At 42.6% G+C, this 17,429-nt stretch overlaps 1 protein-coding gene across 2 annotated transcripts in view; it reads left to right on the top strand.

Annotated features, from left to right (window-relative positions):
- The window catches only part of LOC120536021 (ral guanine nucleotide dissociation stimulator-like), a 177,691-nt gene that overhangs the window by 89,140 nt on the left and 71,122 nt on the right, over positions 1-17,429 (top strand). Inside the window, exon 1 of one of the 2 annotated variants that reach the window (XM_039764309.1) lies at positions 5,942-6,133. The exons of the other annotated variant lie outside the window; for it this stretch is intronic. Coding sequence (XP_039620243.1) covers positions 6,038-6,133 — 96 coding nt within the window. The 5' untranslated portion in view covers positions 5,942-6,037. Of the gene's footprint in view, positions 1-5,941; positions 6,134-17,429 lie in introns of those variants that run through there. 2 annotated transcript variants of the gene reach the window in all.

Here is a 17,429-nt window from a genome sequence, read left to right as displayed (position 1 = left end):
CTATTTCTTGCCAACCCGGTTATTACTTTGCTGTTTTGTATTGTTGAATGAGGTAAATGTACAATGTTGCCTCACAACTGAGCTAATTCGAGTAGCATTGTTATCTCCAAATTGTCTCACCAGGAGCTCCCAGTCTGAAGGGCGTTCACGTGCACATTTCCCACTGGGAAACTCATATTTCCCGTCTGTCAGATAACTTGAAAACGCAGCAAGAGGCAGCCATCTCACAGAACTGGGAAGTCCTCATCTTCCATGTTGTCCCCGAGGCGGTGTGTGTTTCTTCGCATAATTCAAAAGAAACCTATGCGGTGTGACTTTGTGTGGCTGTATTTGTGCAGTCTGTGGTGGACTGGCATTCCTGGTCAGCCATTTGCATTCCTATTGATCCACAATCAGAGTACATTATTGGGTTAGACAGGGAAAGTGAAGGGAACAACTCTGTGATCTGCAGTGACAGAGCAGACGTTTTGAACAGGGAAGAGCAAACTCATTAGTGGGCTCCCCTATCAACCACACACTTTATTAATGTATTGGGGTAACCAGTTTCAGGGGGTGAGTTGTGTTTCATTTGTGTAGGGTGGTTACCAGAGAGAGTGGAGTGGGGTGCGGGTGCTTTAGTTGTGGACGATGGTTTGTAGTTGTGTTCCATTGATGGGTGAGTTTGGGTTGCAGATGTTTGGTTTCTAAGAGGCTGAGTGGGCCCTGGGCTGGGCACCCCCTGACCCATATGCTGATTCCGCCAATGGTGATTTAGTATCAGTCATCCATTAATGCATTTCCAACCTGCTTAACCTGAGATGGGTTGTGGGGAAGCTGGTGCCTACCCTCTGCAAACAAAGGGCGCATTGCAGGAACACCACCTGGATAGGGTGCCAGTGTGGAGAGTTCCTTGGCACTAAGTCCTAAAAAACTGTTGCAAAAACCACACAAGTGGATGTGCCCATCTCTGAGATAGAGAAAACAAAGAAGGTTAATAAAAATGAAAGATTAATTTTCAAAATGCTCTTTAATAACAAAAGAAGCCCAAAGGAGAACTGGTGACACCCCTTACCCCATTTTGATGCTGATTGGTCCTTTGATTACCATCACTTTTGGCATGTGGTCTCAAATCAAAATGCAATTAATTCGGAGTGGGCGCTAAGCAAAATGCAATAAGTTTGCTTTGCTATTAGTTATGAAACACAATCTATGGACATGAGTTAATATGCATTGTGCTTTTGTATTGCATTTTAAACTGTGTGAACTGGGACCCGGACACAGGCAGACGGGCAACATGGTTCCACCACACACCGTTTATTTACAATACTATATACAGTTCAGTGCACTTGCAAACCCCAGGACCTCTTGCACCGATTCCCCAAAGTCCAGGCCACACTCTCAGTCACCGTGCCTCTCTCTTGACCGCCTCCCGTCCTCTCGCCAGCTCTGTCCTCTTCCACCCGACATCCACTATCGACTGAAGGGAGGCGGCCCCTTATATGGGAACCTGGATGGGCTCCAGCTGCTTCCTGGCAATCAGTTGTAGCCACACCCCAGTGTGGCGGAAGTGCTGGGCTCCATGGTTCCTCAGGCACCTGGGCACCGCCTGGCGGTGGCCACTGGCCCCTACAGGGTTGGGCTTCCAAGCCCTCTACCCGTGGCCCCCAATACAACCAGAGCGATCGCCCCCTTGCGGTCTGGAGGAGGCACAAGCCCTCCTCTGGTCCTCCTGGGCGTCCGACCACAACTGAGACGAAAATTAGAACACTAGAACACTCCAGACGAGAACAGGCCATTCAGCCCAACAAAGCTCGCCAGTCCTGTCCACTTATTTCTTCCAAAAAAACATCAAGTCGAGTTTTGAAAGTCCCTAATGTCTTACTGTCCACCACACTACTTGGTCGCTTATTCCAAGTGTCTATCGTTCTTTGTGTGAGGAAAAACTTCCTAATGTTTGTGTGAAATTTACCCTTCACAAGTTTCCAGCTGTGTCCCCGTGTTCTTGATGAACTCATGTTAAACTCACCGTCTCGATCCACTGGACTATTTCCCTTCATAATTTTAAACACTTCAATCATTTCTCCTCTTCATCTCCTTTAATGGCTCAGCTCTTTTATTCTTTCCTAATAACTCAACCCCTGTAGCCCCGTAATCAGCATCATTGCTCTTCTCTGGACCTTCTCTAGCACTGCTATGTCCTTTTTGTGGCCTGGAGACCAAAACTGCCCCCAGTACTCCAGATGAGGCCTCACCTTTGTGTTATAAGGACTGAGCAGAACCTCCTGTGACTTGTAATTCACAGATCAAGGCGCTATATAACCTGACATTCTGTTAGCCTTCTTAATGGCTTCTGAACTCTGTCTGATAGTTGATAGCTTGAAGTCCACCACGACCCCTAAATCCTTCTCATAAGGTGTACTCTCGATTTTCCGACCTCCCATTGTGTATTCAAACCTCATTTTTACTTCCTATGTGTAATACTTTACATTTACTGACATTAATGAAATGCACCACATGCATATGATTGCCAATGTAGTTAACACATTGAGCTGCATTTAATTTTAGCATGAATAGTCTTCCATATTGAAGTGCATCTTCTGTGTCCACTCATGTGTATCAATGCAGCACAGTGTACCACAGCTACCAGCCTGTAGTTAGAATGGGAACAGGCTGCTTACAATTATTTTTTTTTATTTTGTATTAACTGTTAATTATTTATTTATTATTCTTTATATATTCTTTACTAAGTGGTTTGCCCCCTGCTTGCTTCGCTTGCCAACCCCCATGGCCTGTGCTATGTGCCAGCCACTTCGTGTCTCTGCCACTGGTGTTGTGAAGAAGGGGGTTGAACGTACCCCAAAGAGATGCAGTCGCTCCTCTGAAAGACCCTCTTAGACGGTGATACAATGGGAAACAAATAAAGCTTTTTTTTTTACCTCCTCTTTGCTCAATCAGCTGCTGGCTTGATCTGCATCTCATGCGGCACTTCGAACATTTAAAAGCCTGTACAGAAGCTGTCCTACTCTTTGTATTTTATTTCTGGGCCCGGGCGGGCCTGGTTAAATCTCTTGACACAAAGTCTTACCCTTGCAAGACGTGAGTTCTTGATATTTTTTAGTTTATAATTTAAAAACAGAATAAGAATCTGAAAATCTAACAATATCACGTTAAAGGTTGATAAATTCTGAAAAGAATGATGCCAAACATGTACGAGTATATATTATAAGTTTTACAATAAGCCCAATTTAAAGCGTGACAAAAAAGTCACATAAAAACTTTGCCCAAAATTGTTGCACTTTTAGGGTTAGGATTACATATATATATCTATATCCATCCATCCATTATCCAACCCGCTATATCCTAACTACAGGGTCATGGGGGTCTGCTGGAGCCAATCTCAGCCAACACAGGGTGCAAGGTAGGAAACAAACCCCGGGCAGTGCGCCAACCCACCGCAGCTATATATATATATATATATATAGGGGCGGCATGGTGGCGGCGCAGTGGTAGCGCTGCTGCCTTGCAGTTAGGAGACCCGGGTTCGCTTCCCGGGTCCTCCCTGCGTGGAGTTTGCATGTTCTCCCGTGTCTGTGTGGGTTTCCTCCCACAATCCAAAGACATGCAGGTTAGGTGGGTTGGCGATTCTGAATTGGCCCTAGTGTGTGCTTGGTGTGTGGGTGTGTTTGTGTGCGTCCTGCGGTGGGTTGGCACCCTTCCCAGGATTGGTTCCTGCCTTGTGCCCTGTGTTGGCTGGGATTGGCTCCGGCAGACCCCCGTGACCCTGTATTCGGATTCAGCGGGTTAGAAAATGGATGGATGGATGAATATATATATATATATATAGAGAGAGTAGATTATTTCTTATTAACAGGTATTAAAATATGATTCTTAAAAGCCATTAAATTTAATCTTGCTGTTCTTTTTTCCTTTTTTCTTCTGTGCATTGTAACCCAAGGAAAAAAAGTTTAACTGATTGAGCATCAAGAAATAAAAATATTTCTCTTTCAGTTTTAAAAAGGAGCGACTGCTTACAAGTCAAATGTTAAAAACAGATTAAAGGGATAAGAAAGGTTCGATGGTACTTTTCTTACCTTTTTTCTGGACTGCTTGCAGTTAATAGAAGGTGACATGCCACACTGCCATAAAGAGATTTAGCATTTCAGCATGATGCCAGAAAGGACAGTCTCACGAAGGAGATGGTAGGTCGACTACACGCGACGCTCACTTTTTAAAGCTGTAAAGGTGTCATGGCTGGCCACTACTCCACAAGATTATTTTGTAATTTCCCCCAACTTGATTGTTGTATGTGGATAGAAGAACGTTTTTGCATTTCCACATCTAGAGATCCTCTGTAATCCATCTAGGAACTGTGGAGGGTGAGGGTGCTTTTCATTCTTTTCCAGATGGTTTGCAGAATCTTTTTCTATCCTTAGCTATTTTAATTACCAATGAACATACTTTGATGTCACCAATCCATCTCTTTGCTGATCTTCCTATTCGCTTTTCACAATTACTTTTTCTCTCTATCATCATTCCAATTGGCCTCTCATCTCCCATCCACAGACCCAACTTCCTTTCCTTAATAATTTCACAAATAGTTCTTTCTCATTTTCAGATTCTTTCATTTGTCACCTTTTGTCTCAGTCCGATTTTCAGAATCTTCCTCATTTCAAACACATTCAGTCTATAAATGTCCTTTTTTAATGTCCATGTTTTACAGGCCTGAAGTAATGTAGAGATCCCACACATTTATACCAGTATTGTATTTTGACTTTCACTGAGATATTGCTACTTTTCCAAATTGTATGCCATGCTGCAAAAGACCTCTGAGTAACTGCCATTTTTCTCTTGATTTCTTTTGAGGAATCGTTGTCCTTCATTATCAGGCAACCCAGGTAAACAAACTTGTCTACACATTCGAGTTTCTCTCCATCCAAGTTTCTGTCCGCCTTATAGTTTCCCCATCAACATGAATTTTGTCTTATATTTGTTTATGAAGAAACTGTGGTCTTTTCTGCTTTCGTCTAACACAATTTGTTGCTCTTGAAGGTCCTGTTCATTTGCTGTTAATATGACAATATCATCTGCAGATCTTTGTTTGCTTTCCAATAGTAATTCCTCGTCTTTTCCGCCTTTGTTAAATGTTGCTGTCACTAACAGAGAAGCTCCACTGCTGCATCTACAGGATAACAAATTAGCTTCTGTAATTAAGTCAAGAAAGTCTACAGTGATTGATTTTGTACTTAAAAAATTACTTTTTTTTCATAAATTAGTAGTCATTTTCTGCATAATTTAAAAAGAAATCCTTAAGCCAAGTAAGCAGCTTTTGTTTTCAAGAAATATCTGCAGTTACAAAATCTGCATGTGGGTGAACACTGGTTATTATTTATCCCTAAAAAAGAATGTAAAGTCGCATTATGAATGAGAAGTTCAGGCAAACGTAAACTTTAATAAAATGTACAAGCCGTTTTTAAAACGGATCCTTAATTGTGTGGCAGTGTAAAAGCACTAGCAGCAAATTTGATTTTGTTAATATTTAAGTTCAAAAACAGGCAGCTTTGCCAAGAATGCAAGAAAAGAACAAGAGGGGGCATATCATGTAGGGGGCCCTCACATATTCTAAAAGTTCACTGGGGAGCCTTGGAAGAATAAAGATTGAGAACTTCCCCAATATTGTGACCCCGTATAAAAGTGGGAAAAGTTTCAGAAGGAGGAGATGAGAGGATGCATGCAGCCTGTTGAGTATATGATCCCCTTTAAACCCGCTGACGGAGGGGTCTTGGCCGTCGCCCCCTTTTTTCTTCTTATTTCCCTTTCCCGTCCTGCTGTGCCGATCAATCAGAAACTCTGTACGCGCGCTCCTCTGCCGGCAGTCTACGTGCCGTCGTTTCCATGCAAGCAGCCGCACGCTTGAAGAAAGCAGGCAGCGCCTAAGCGTCTTCGACACTGACGGGAAATCCCTTAAGATCAGGGGGCTGCCACTTGGACGGGAGGGAGGGGATGTCAGGTTTGACTGCATTCGGTCTCAAGCCAACACGATGAGACAGAGCGGCCGAAAATGGAGGGGAAATCCTTCTTCAGCTTGCAGAAAGCCCTGGTTCAGCCGGTGAAGATGTGCATGTTTGATTTTCCAGTCTCCATACTGGAAGACCTGGTGAGACTCCGCGGCTTCTTTTCGTTTCTTTCCCTCTCGTGTCCGCCGCTTTCTCCTTGTGGAGGTGGGGTAGGAAAAGAATGGAATCAACATGGTGATTTTTTATTTCTCTTTTTTTTTTCACGATACGTCACGCGAGTCTCATCTGCATAGGTGGTTTAAAAAATATCTGGCGATCTCGGATCATCCGCCTGGCTGTGCTCACATAACCGCCGACGTGGGGACCGGTGATGGGGAGGCTGCTGCAGGTGCCTCGTATTATCATTCAGCCGTCGGCACGTTGGGCGCTCCACCGCAGGGGGACATGCCAGGAGGCACAATCCCCATTCGTAAATTTAAACGTCCATCCATCCTCTGAGCCCGATTAAGGCGATTAGAGGGTCGAGGAAACGACGAGGTGAGCGGGGCCTATCAGTCATCAAAGAATCTGATCAGAAGACCCACTCTAACGTGGTATAACACTCAACCAACGAGTGTCTTATATAGCGTCTTTTATAGTGATCACCCCACAGTAAATTACATGACAAATGATTTAGTGTGTGGTTCAAATGGTGGGCGATTTATGAAACATAATTAAGGAAGTTTGGTTTATAAAGTGCCTTCCGTACTAAGTATTGTGAATAAAACAAAGTCTTGAGCGACCTCGACAGAGCAAGGATTTTGTCAATCCAAGAGCACCTTACAGTAGAAGTGCTATCAGCTGGGACAGAAAGAAGCCATATAAGATGTGCTGGGTGAGGGGCGCAGGTTTTTTTCTTCTTTCCCTACCTACTTGGTATACCAGGTATAGCCTACCTGGAAGGGGACCCCGGGGTCCAGTCACAGAACTGCTGGATTCTTTTGCTCATGGAAAAGCAAACCTGACATAACCTTACTTAAAGTGTATTTATATATATATATATATATATATATATATATATATATAAAGGAAATAAAAATGTAAAATAACGACTGGTTTGCGTAAATAAAGCCTGTTGGATGGATATTACCAAAGCTGCAGTTACTTCCATGATGGTCTAGTAAATTTCCTATAATAAAAATCTTTTTATAATGGTGTGAATCATTATGGGCACTATATAAATAAGCAAGTGGGGTGGAGATGATGTTCATTCCTGTGACACGGTGTAATTGTGGTTTTATTTTATTGTATATACAATAAAAAATAATCACTTTTAGGGCGAGGGAAGAGATGGGTGTTGCTTTTCAATGCGAAGTACAAATGCTAGCTTTCCTTCCTATGCCTGTGCTTGATTAGCCCCATACGGAGTGTTAGAATTGTGACAGGGCAGCACTGTGGGCCACCTTTACCTGCGACAAAAGAGCCAAAAACAGACTTCTTTATCACAAATATTTGGATTAATGGATAACCTGAACATAAAGGAAAGGTAAATAGTGGGAAGACGTAATGTGGGTAAGTGCTGCTGCCACACTGGACCTAGCTGTACAGGTCGACCGTGGCCATTAGGTTGAATGGCCGGTCCACGTGCCCAAAGTCCAAACGTATACTGCGCCATATCAATGACTTGAGTATCAATACCAGCTTTCGGACTTCAGTACCGGTGCCAAAATAGTTTCAAAGGGAATAGCGGATAACTGCACAACCTCCAAACACATCAATTGCGCCATCATGCCGATCTCCGCGCTGCTTCTCAACTGCAGCATCCAGTGCGTGTTAAATCTTCATCCCGTCGAAGCAAGGCTGTGGCTGAGGTCCTTGGGAGGACTCGCTCACTACGTAGAAAGGAGGGAGGGGGGTCCCATTTTCTAGTCCCACGTTTCGTGTAGTCTCCCGCGCGTCGAAGGGGTAGAAAAATAACCGTTACTTCCTGATCTAACGAGGCTGACATGCTGGTGCCAGCCGTTTACATTTGTTCAGTATGTTGTAAGTACTGGTATACCGCGCAACCCAAATCAGCATCAATGTGGTGCCCACCTTAGACTCATTGTGCAATTTACCTCCCTGGGCTTTTACTTCAACTGTAAAAAAATATCAAGGTAATTATATTACGGAAGAGGAAATACAAATAATTGGCATCCAGCGAGGCAAATTCCCATTTACTGATACATTTTTTAATCAATTCACTGGAGAGTAGTGGCATGTTGCATGAAGATGAGACATTCATGTAAGAGTTTCACAAGGTGACTACTATATATCAATCTCCTATTCATCACCGGTATCCATCTTTCTGGGTGCACTACCTCTAGCCTTTGTTACACTGCTCAATGGACAGCTTGAAATTCCATGGTGGAGACGCTTCAGGGGCAGTCATAGTTGTGGCCCAGCTCCCAGAATTGTTTCTTGGCAGTTGCAGGTCCATTTGCAACTGAACCAATCTTAAAGTATAGCTACTTCTGGGCCACAATGTGTTCTGAGTGAGGAAATACTTGTATCTGCCTGCCTCCCTTCATGGACACGCAAGGACTTAAACCCTTAAACCACCATAACATTACTGTGGCTTCATTATGGGTCCGTCTCTTATCACTGCACCATTTGATGGTCACCCTTCTCCTTTTCACCCAGGGACCACCTTGCTGGCTTGCATACTGTCACATTATATACATTGCCTATATAAAGTATTCACCACCCGTTTTATTGTTATTATCATTGTAATAGTAATTAATTTACTTTATACAACATTGAATCACAGTGGATTGAACGTGGCTTTTTTGACATGGTTTAACAGAGAGGAGACTCATTAATGTCAAATCGAAAGCAGATTTCTGTAATGCTGCCTAAATTAATTACAAATAGAAAACACACAATAACTGACCTCAGAAGTATTCACCCCCTTTAAGTCAATATTTGGCAGATGACAGCCTTGGGTCTGTGTGCTCGATTAGATTTTCAGTTTTTATCCTTCTTACTAAAACTGCTTAGCTCAGTCAGGTGTCATTTTGTCAAGTCCTCCACAAGTTCTCCATTGGACAGAGATCTGGACTCTGACTCCAGGATAATTACATTGTTGTTTTTTAGCCATTCCTGTGTAGCTTGGGCTCATTGTCTTCTCTTGACACACAGGTTTCTTACAGGCTCCATCAGGTTTTCCTCCAGGGTTTCCCCATATTTTGTCCTCACAAGCCTTCATGGGACCTGCTGCAGAGAAGTATCACCACAATGCTTCATGGTAGGGATATCCATTTGTGATGATATGCAGTGTAACGTGGAGTTTAGTCTGATGGCCAAAAAGCTCACGAGACCATAGTACCTTATTTCATCGGACTTCAGAGTCTCCCATGTTCCTTCTGCTGGGATGTCCAGTATGTTTTTTGTTTTCTTTGCCAGTCGCCCAAACAGCTGCAGCTGATGAAGCCCTCGGGCACAGCTGTTGTCTGCACTGTCTCTCCAATCTCAGCCACTGTAGCTTGTGACTCCACCACAGTTTTCAGAGGTCTCTTGGTGGCCTTCCTCACTCGCCTTGTTTAGTTTTTGTGGACGGCAGATTTACAGCTCTGCCATACTCTTTCCATCACAAATGACTGATTTAACTTGATTTTCAGTGACTTGGGAATTATCTCTATCCCTCGACTTTGGCTTTTTGTGAAGTTACTGGTTGTGTTCTTTTCTATTTATTGCATAGGTTACTTCACCAATCACAAGTTGGTGTGATTCTTAGGATTAGCCAAGTGCTCATTTCAATTTCCCATATGCCATGGACTTCGCCCATCTCTATTTACTGTTCCATAACTATATAAAGGACTGTACAGTGGGTACTGTATAAATGAGTCTTTCCAGCTTTCCTAACTATGCAGATTTTCTCACTGGCTCTTTGAGTTCAGCATCACAGGCGTAAGGTGGGCACCAGCCATGGGCAGCGTAGCAGGGGACATGCTTCCATTCAGAGACTAACAGCTAAGGCCCATCCAGACCCGCTGCCTCCCATTCAAGGGTGTTGGCACAGTGATCTGTTATATCATGTTCGAGTCAAAGGCCATCATATAAAAATGGTAAACACTTCACCTAGAAAATTGCCTCCTTGAACTTTTCAGAGTGGCTGCTGGACATGTGTGGCATTTCAACTAAGTCTTCATTTTAGTTTTCGAGGATTAGCAGGCTCGTGTGGTGAAAGGCACCACAATGGGCAATGTAAAACAAAAAAAAAGAACATGGTCTTAATGGGAAAGGGTAAAGGAAAAAAAATGGCACTAAATACCTGGGCACTGATGATACCATACCATATTTATTTGTTGAGCGCTTAAAAACACAGCATTACAACTGACAGAAGCGCTGTACAGTTACAACAAGCAGGACTAAAAGCAAAATATTAAAAATAAACATTAAGAGAGAATTAAAACAGAGATACTAAAAACAGGTCAAGGGACCAAATAAAATAGAGAAAATAGCAAAAGGCAAGTGGAAAATGAAACAGGTTAAGAATTAAAAGCCAATGTGAAGAAGTGCGTTTTTAGGCGAGATTTGAATGTGGCGACTGAAGCGGCTCGCCCTAACCACTAAGGGCAGGGAGTTCCAGAGCCTGGGTGCACAGACGGAGAAAGCCCTTTCACCACGAGCTTTAAAACGTGCCTTGGGAACGGTGAGGAGCAGCTGATCTGCGGATCTAAGAACACGAGGGGGATTGTGACGATGGAGCAAGACACTCAAATAGGCGGGGGGCTAGACCGTTTAATGCCTTATAGGTTAGGAGGAGAATCTTAAAATGATGATGATAAAAGAAATTCAAGGGATTAAATTCCATCCATCCATCCATTATCCAACCAGCTATATCCTAACTACAGGGTCACGGGGGTCTGTTGGAGCCAATCCCAGGCAACACAGGGTGCAAGGCAGGAAACAAACCCCGGGCAGGGTGCCAGCCCACCGCAGGGCAGGGATTAAATTGCAAAGTGAACACAGTCATTTAGTCAGTATACAGTATCTCATTTAATGCTGAGGTGTGGCACTGCAGCACAGTTATTAGTGTCCTGGACTCCATTTCTGCACCTGGGCATTCCCTGTGTAGGGTTTACATGTACAAGTTTACATACTTGTTTCTTATTCTTAAACCCATAAAAAAAACCAAATCAACCATCCCCTCTTGACATGGAGCAGCCAGAGACTTCTAAATGTTGCCCACACGAAAATGGGCTCAGGCCTAACCAGTCCAGGGTACCCAGTAATCGTTCACCATGTTCTACACACTTTGCTGACCTTTATAACTGCAACTTTCTGATTTGTAATCCCTTCTGCCAATAAATTACACCGACAGTAAATGGTAAAGGCACACATAAATCGCATGTGGATAGCCCCCAGCATCTTGCCCTCTCATCCTACTCCCATACTGTACACGCTGATTAGCTCCAGCTCCAGCAGTGGCTCACTTTTGAACCAGCGCAAGCCTTCATTCCAGCTGTATAAAAATCATGGAAACGACTATATTACATAAAAATGGGTCTGCTATTCTTTTATCTTCTGTTTTTTATAAACAAGAAGTTAATTTCCTGGCATTCAGAAGTGCAAACGCAAAGATTTCTGAGTGCTGACACGTCTCTTGTAAGACGTGAAAGTGGCGTCGTTGCAGTTTGGAGTTTGCAATTTGACTTTTTTCATCTCAACCCCAAAAGAAGAAGTCATACTGAGTGATCCGCACACCCAGGTGTAGACTCTGCACTTCATTTTGTTTTGTTTTCTCCGTTTTCCTTAACTTTCGTTTTCAGGCTTATGGAACTTCCTCTTTACTGCAGATGTTGAAAGCAGATGGAAAAGCCTGTCCAGAAGGATGCTTTTTATTTTAGAAATAACGACAATCAGGAAATGAGGCTGTGAGGGGCAAATAAAAGAGGGGTAGGAAAGCAGGCTAGGTACAAAACCAGTGTCTCAATCTTAGGTAATCGTCAGTTTTTTTTCTAGCTTTATTTTCACTTCTTTTTTTAAGGGTTCTGTTACTCTCTGCCTTCATTTCTGCAATTTTTTTGGGGGGGATTCTGTTTTAGGGGTCCTATAAAGATTTTGCGTCTGTCCACAACACCCGTTTTTGCAGTACTGATGTAGTGGCTGCTGTGGGTGACGAAGTGATAGACCATTCACAAACAATTTGTTCTTTTTGAACGACTCTTTTCGGGGAATCATGGGACTCGATTTGCAAGCACAAACAAATCGATTTAGTATACCCCAACTGGAGTGCAGAAGCGTTTGTGTGATGCTGTCAGCATCTTTCGTTTAAATGTTTACAGAGCACGTGCAAGCATCGTCCTTGGATTAATGATTTTTGTTCATCTCAATTGGGATTCTTCCTAGAGAATGAGAACTCTGTCACTGATTACTCTCTTGTTCATCATACAAGTACAATGCAGAATCCACACATCTAGATTAAAACGTTTTAATTGTCTGTTTTGTACAATTCGTCATTGCAATTGTTTTAAACAGAGCATATAAACAAAATATTAAGTTAATACGTTTAAATCCTGTCGTACATTCTAAAACTGCATATCAAAAAACTCACCAGAACTATACCTTATAAATGTATTATTCTAATATTGACTTTACATTAGTGCATACTTGTTACAGTTCATTGAATGCACCAGACATACTTCATTCCCCGATTCTTTTGACTTTGAACTGAATCATTAGCCAAGAATGAGTCACATGATCCTCGTTCATTTGATTCGCAAAGTTAAGCACAAAATCAGTTCCCTTGAATGAGTTGAACAATTTTTGTTCACTTTTAATGATGCATTTTCATTATATTTTCATGCTTTGAGCTTCCAAAGAGGTAAATATTATACAATATGAATTATCAGCATGTATTTTAATAAACAAATGTTATACTTAAATAATTAATTTGCAATTAATTCAAGGGTGAACTGAAATGTTTTCTTTTTTCTTATGGATGAATCATATGAAGCAAATGAATTGAGTCACTTAATTGCGTCGTTCAAAAGAATCCTATCAGTAAAGAGAATCAAAATGCCCATCACTAGTCTTCGGTCAAGCTATAGGTAGCATTGGGGGGTCAGCGTTATAAAGGTCAGCTCCGTACGTTTCCTGGTGTCCGAGACTGGGTAATTTCAATTTTCCTTGTTGGTATGTGCTTTTCTTGTTTAACAGAATCTTTGCTGTGTTTTCTGACTTTGCGTTTTTTGATTTCCAGTCCTTGGTTTTGGCGATCAAGAAAATGGGCTTTTGCTTAAAAAATCCAGGTGTTAGAGTTTAGCCATGCTCAAGTAAAGTTTACTTTAATATTTTTGTTGTTTTTCTACTATAAGTTTGTATATTTTGCTATTGGTAATGTGTTTGGTCCTCTTATGAGATGTTTTGAATGTTATTTTATTATTTGTTACATGTGTATGACTTGTATTTATGTTCAGTTGTGTGCCCTGTCCCCTTAAAAGAGAATATCAGCGGGCAGGGCCACCAAGACATTCAGCCGGAGGACCACCCTCTGCCTATTAATTGGCATTGAGGTTTATGGGTTAAGTGTTATATTGTATTATTGGATTTTCTGAATTTTTGGTACTGGTGATTGTATTTTGGACTGGACTTGTTTGCCCTGTATTGCCTTTTTTAGATGTAGTGATCCACTCGGCCGAAACAGCTAGACTAAGGGAGAGCCAGCCCAGAGGAGGTGCGCCGAAAGGTAAACTAGTTTCACTTCACATCAGAAGGAGCCAGTTAAGGTGGTTCGGGCATCTGATTAGGATGCCACTCTGCAGAGGAGTTTTGGGAATGTCCAACCGGGAGGAGACATTGGGGCAGACCCCTGCCTTGGTAGTCCCCTGGAGGATTTGGAGGAGGTGGTGGGGAGAAGAGACATCTAAGCATCTTTGCTTAAACTGCTGCCAATTGAACGACGGATGGAATAACAAAATGACCACAACTGAGCAAGAAGGACATGAAAAAGAAATTGAAATATAAGCCTGCTAATGATGCTGGCTTAAACATGACATTAAACATACCAATTTTGGCATCGTTTTTAGTCTTAATTTTCCCTTGCTGTGCTCTTTTTGTTAAAAAGAAATAAATTCTTTATTTGTTAATACCCTTCATTGGGCTTCTCCTATTAGTCAGAGTTTCCTATTTTTGACACATTTTTGACATTTAGGATATTTCTGAACTTTAAAAGATTGGCTATTTTTTCACAAGAATTATGTAGCTGTACAGTATATGTTTTTGAGGTCGCTGCAGCCATTCCTAACTTTCATTTTAAATCAGGATTGTTACAGTATGTTGATCTACGTATGTAATTGTGTTCCCCTGCAATGCCAAATTGTTTTACAGCTTTGCGTGCTTTTGCTTACTGGTTGCTATGCAGTTGCTAGCTGCTTCATCGGAGGTTACAAATGAAGTAGTGCCATGGGTCACACGGTACAATGTTCGAATCCTGGGGTCACTTAGTTGACCGAATTTACAGATATCAAAAAAAAAAAAGTAAGTTTGTCTCTTTCTGGTTTCGCTTTTTCACTTTGGGTTAGAGCTGGTTAATGTGCAAAGGGTTTATGGGTACGGTGAGTTCAGCTGCAATCTCTGCCTTTTCTTTCTTTTTATCGTTTTTATCGTGTTACATAAAACACAAGACATCAGACAGATGAGTCTCTCTTCAGTCTTTTAGGTCCAAAACACTCGCGTGCTTTGTTCCTCGTCACTACGTTATATGCAATGCACTTCCAGGTGAGCATTCACGGGTGTCAAGTGACATGCACGTACAGCCTGGCTCTGTGACTAAAGACAGTCAAACATGTTTGATGGACGAGCTGGAGTGAGCCACAGGGGTTGTCAGACTACACAAGTGGTAATCACTGCCCCCAACTCACTAAGATTAAGTAAATAAAGCCTGCAACTGAAAATCACTGGAAAAGTCATTTAATGTGACATGGTCATAACCCAAAGTGCTTTAAATGAAACCTAAATACAACACATTTCAGTAGGGAACAGAAGGTGCTTTACAGGTGAAGACCACCTCCTTTTGTGTCAGTAGGAGTGGAGCCTTGAAATGAAGTGACTTGTTCGGAGGTCACAAGATCAGCCCAATCAAGTTTGGATGCCCTCTAAGTGAAAGACAAAGAAGCATCAGAGAAGGGTTAAATAATATAATAAGTGACAAAGGATGACAACAGTGGCATTTGATTTCATCGTATTGATGAAGGTTTTTAGACAAACTTCTTTCAGTTGGGAGTGACACTATATTTGGTACCCTTTATTTACCAAATATAGTAGGCGGCACGGTGGTGCAGTGGTAGCACTGCTGCCTCGCAGTTAGGAGACCCGGGTTCACTTCCTGGGTCCTCCCTGCGTGGAGTTTGCATGTTCTCCCCGTGTCTGCGTGGGTTTCCTCCCACAGTCCAAAGACATGCAGGTTAGGTGCATTGGCGATTATAAATTGTCCCTGGTGTGTCTGTGCGTGTGTCCTGCGGTGGGCTGGCACCCTGCCCGGGGTGTGTTCCTGCCTTGTGCCCTGTGTTGGCTGGGATTGGCTCCAGCAGACCCCCGTGACCCTGTGTTAGGATATAGCGGGTTGGAAAATGACAGACTGACTGATTCAGAGCATTTTAAGACCCTTTCAATTTTCCTCCCACAGTCCAAAGACATGCAAGTTAGGTCCATTGGCGATTCTAAATTGTCCATGGTGTGTACTTGGTGTGTGTGTGTGCCCTGCGGTGGGCTGGCACCCTGCCCAGGGTTTGTTTCCTGCCTTGCGCCCTGTGTTGGCTGGGATTGGCTCCAACAGACCCCATGACCCTGTAGTTAGGATATAGCAGGTTGGAGGATGGATGGATGGATGGAAATTGTCTTTTTGTACACAGTTCAAATAACTTTTTCACTCTCAGTCCTTCTAGAAGCTTGTGTCAATATGCTGTATGATGACGAACACATGCAAGCAAAAATATCACTGTACTCTGTACACATGAGATGAGATTAAAACGCTATAAACCGTCAGTTGTGGGTTAATTCAAGTGCCTGCCTAGATCCATACTTTCACAAGCCAGTGACATAAGTCTTGAGAATTCAAACCCGTGACCATACCAGCATGGACATTAAACTGAAAATCACATCAGTGGACAGCATGTAGGTGGATTCATCTTCCTAGCCTCCAAAGGGAATTGGGAATGGAGCTAAAACTGGCAGCTGCCGCTGGGCCGCCTACCTTAAAGGCTTTCTTCCTACTGCTAAGAAGCAAAGACTAAGAGCCTCATATTTGTCAGTCCTGATATTGTAGAGTGCCCATCCTAATCTTTGTCTGTAACAAACGGATATCAGTGGTCCCCCCCCACTAAACAAATGTAGATATTTGTATTTAATATGCAGTTCATATTATTTATCCACTCTTTGCCATTTCAACGACCACTTTCCTCTGCTTTGCACCCGACTCTGTACTTTCCCATTTGGTGCCAGTGAATCCCCTCAGAATTCCCCCTGCCATTGTAGTAAGAAAGTGAAAGTAGCTGCCTGAGGGGCACCGTCATTTAAAACACAGGCCTCTGTTGCCGTGGAGATGGTGGATTGCCACTTTTCTCTGGGCCTGGGCTTTGCATTAACATTTTCTCTCAAGTTCCCTTACTGTGCTTAGGGGCTGCTGATGTGGGGGGAATGTACTGGGGGTACTGCATCAATGCGTAGAGTCTCTGACTTTTACCTTATTCATTAATTATTTTATAAACGTAATTTCATGCACACATTCTATGTAATACTATTGTTCATTTTTCCTCACTGTACAAGGTGGATAGTGCCGCCAATTGTACCAAAATGATTGAGTAGGCATTGTTATACGGCAAGACCCTGATCCATCCAGCATCCCACAGTCAGGGCCTTCTTTCCCACAAGGTAACTCCTGCCTTTAGGCTCTTCTTAATCTTAACCAGAGAGAACCTTTCAATCAGTGTGCCATGATTCCCATGCTATCAAAATGGTGAAAAGTGTGAAGCATCTAATAGACCAGTTAAACAGGCCTGGGTCCTCCTTAGCCTTCCCAGAAATAGCCTGACCCAGAACTCCACAAGCAAGTTGTGACCTAAACAGGCCTCAAAAGGGGATCTGCTTTCAAAAATTCAAAATGTATCTGTAAATGTTCCAAAACGTACAAAAAACACACAAGGGAGAAGAACTGTGAAAATTCCTGGCTTGAGAGACAAGTCCAGTTTCAAAAATCTTTATAAATGATGGCATGTATCAAAATAAACAAAAGAAGAACACAAAATAAACTCAAGGTAAAAATGCAAAAACCAAAAAGGGTGCAATCCTATACTCCAAATCCAAAAACAGAAAAGGAAATTCCAAGAAGCCGTATATTAAATATGAGAACAGCACTCCATCCATCCATCCATTTTCTAACCCGCTGAATCCGAATACAGGGTCACGGGGGTCTGC

This window comes from Polypterus senegalus, chromosome 9 (genome assembly GCF_016835505.1).
Source record: "Polypterus senegalus isolate Bchr_013 chromosome 9, ASM1683550v1, whole genome shotgun sequence".
Classification (NCBI taxonomy): domain Eukaryota; kingdom Metazoa; phylum Chordata; class Cladistia; order Polypteriformes; family Polypteridae; genus Polypterus; species Polypterus senegalus.
Note: the sequence above shows the minus strand (reverse complement) of the source record. Positions and strands in the feature narration are given on the sequence as shown.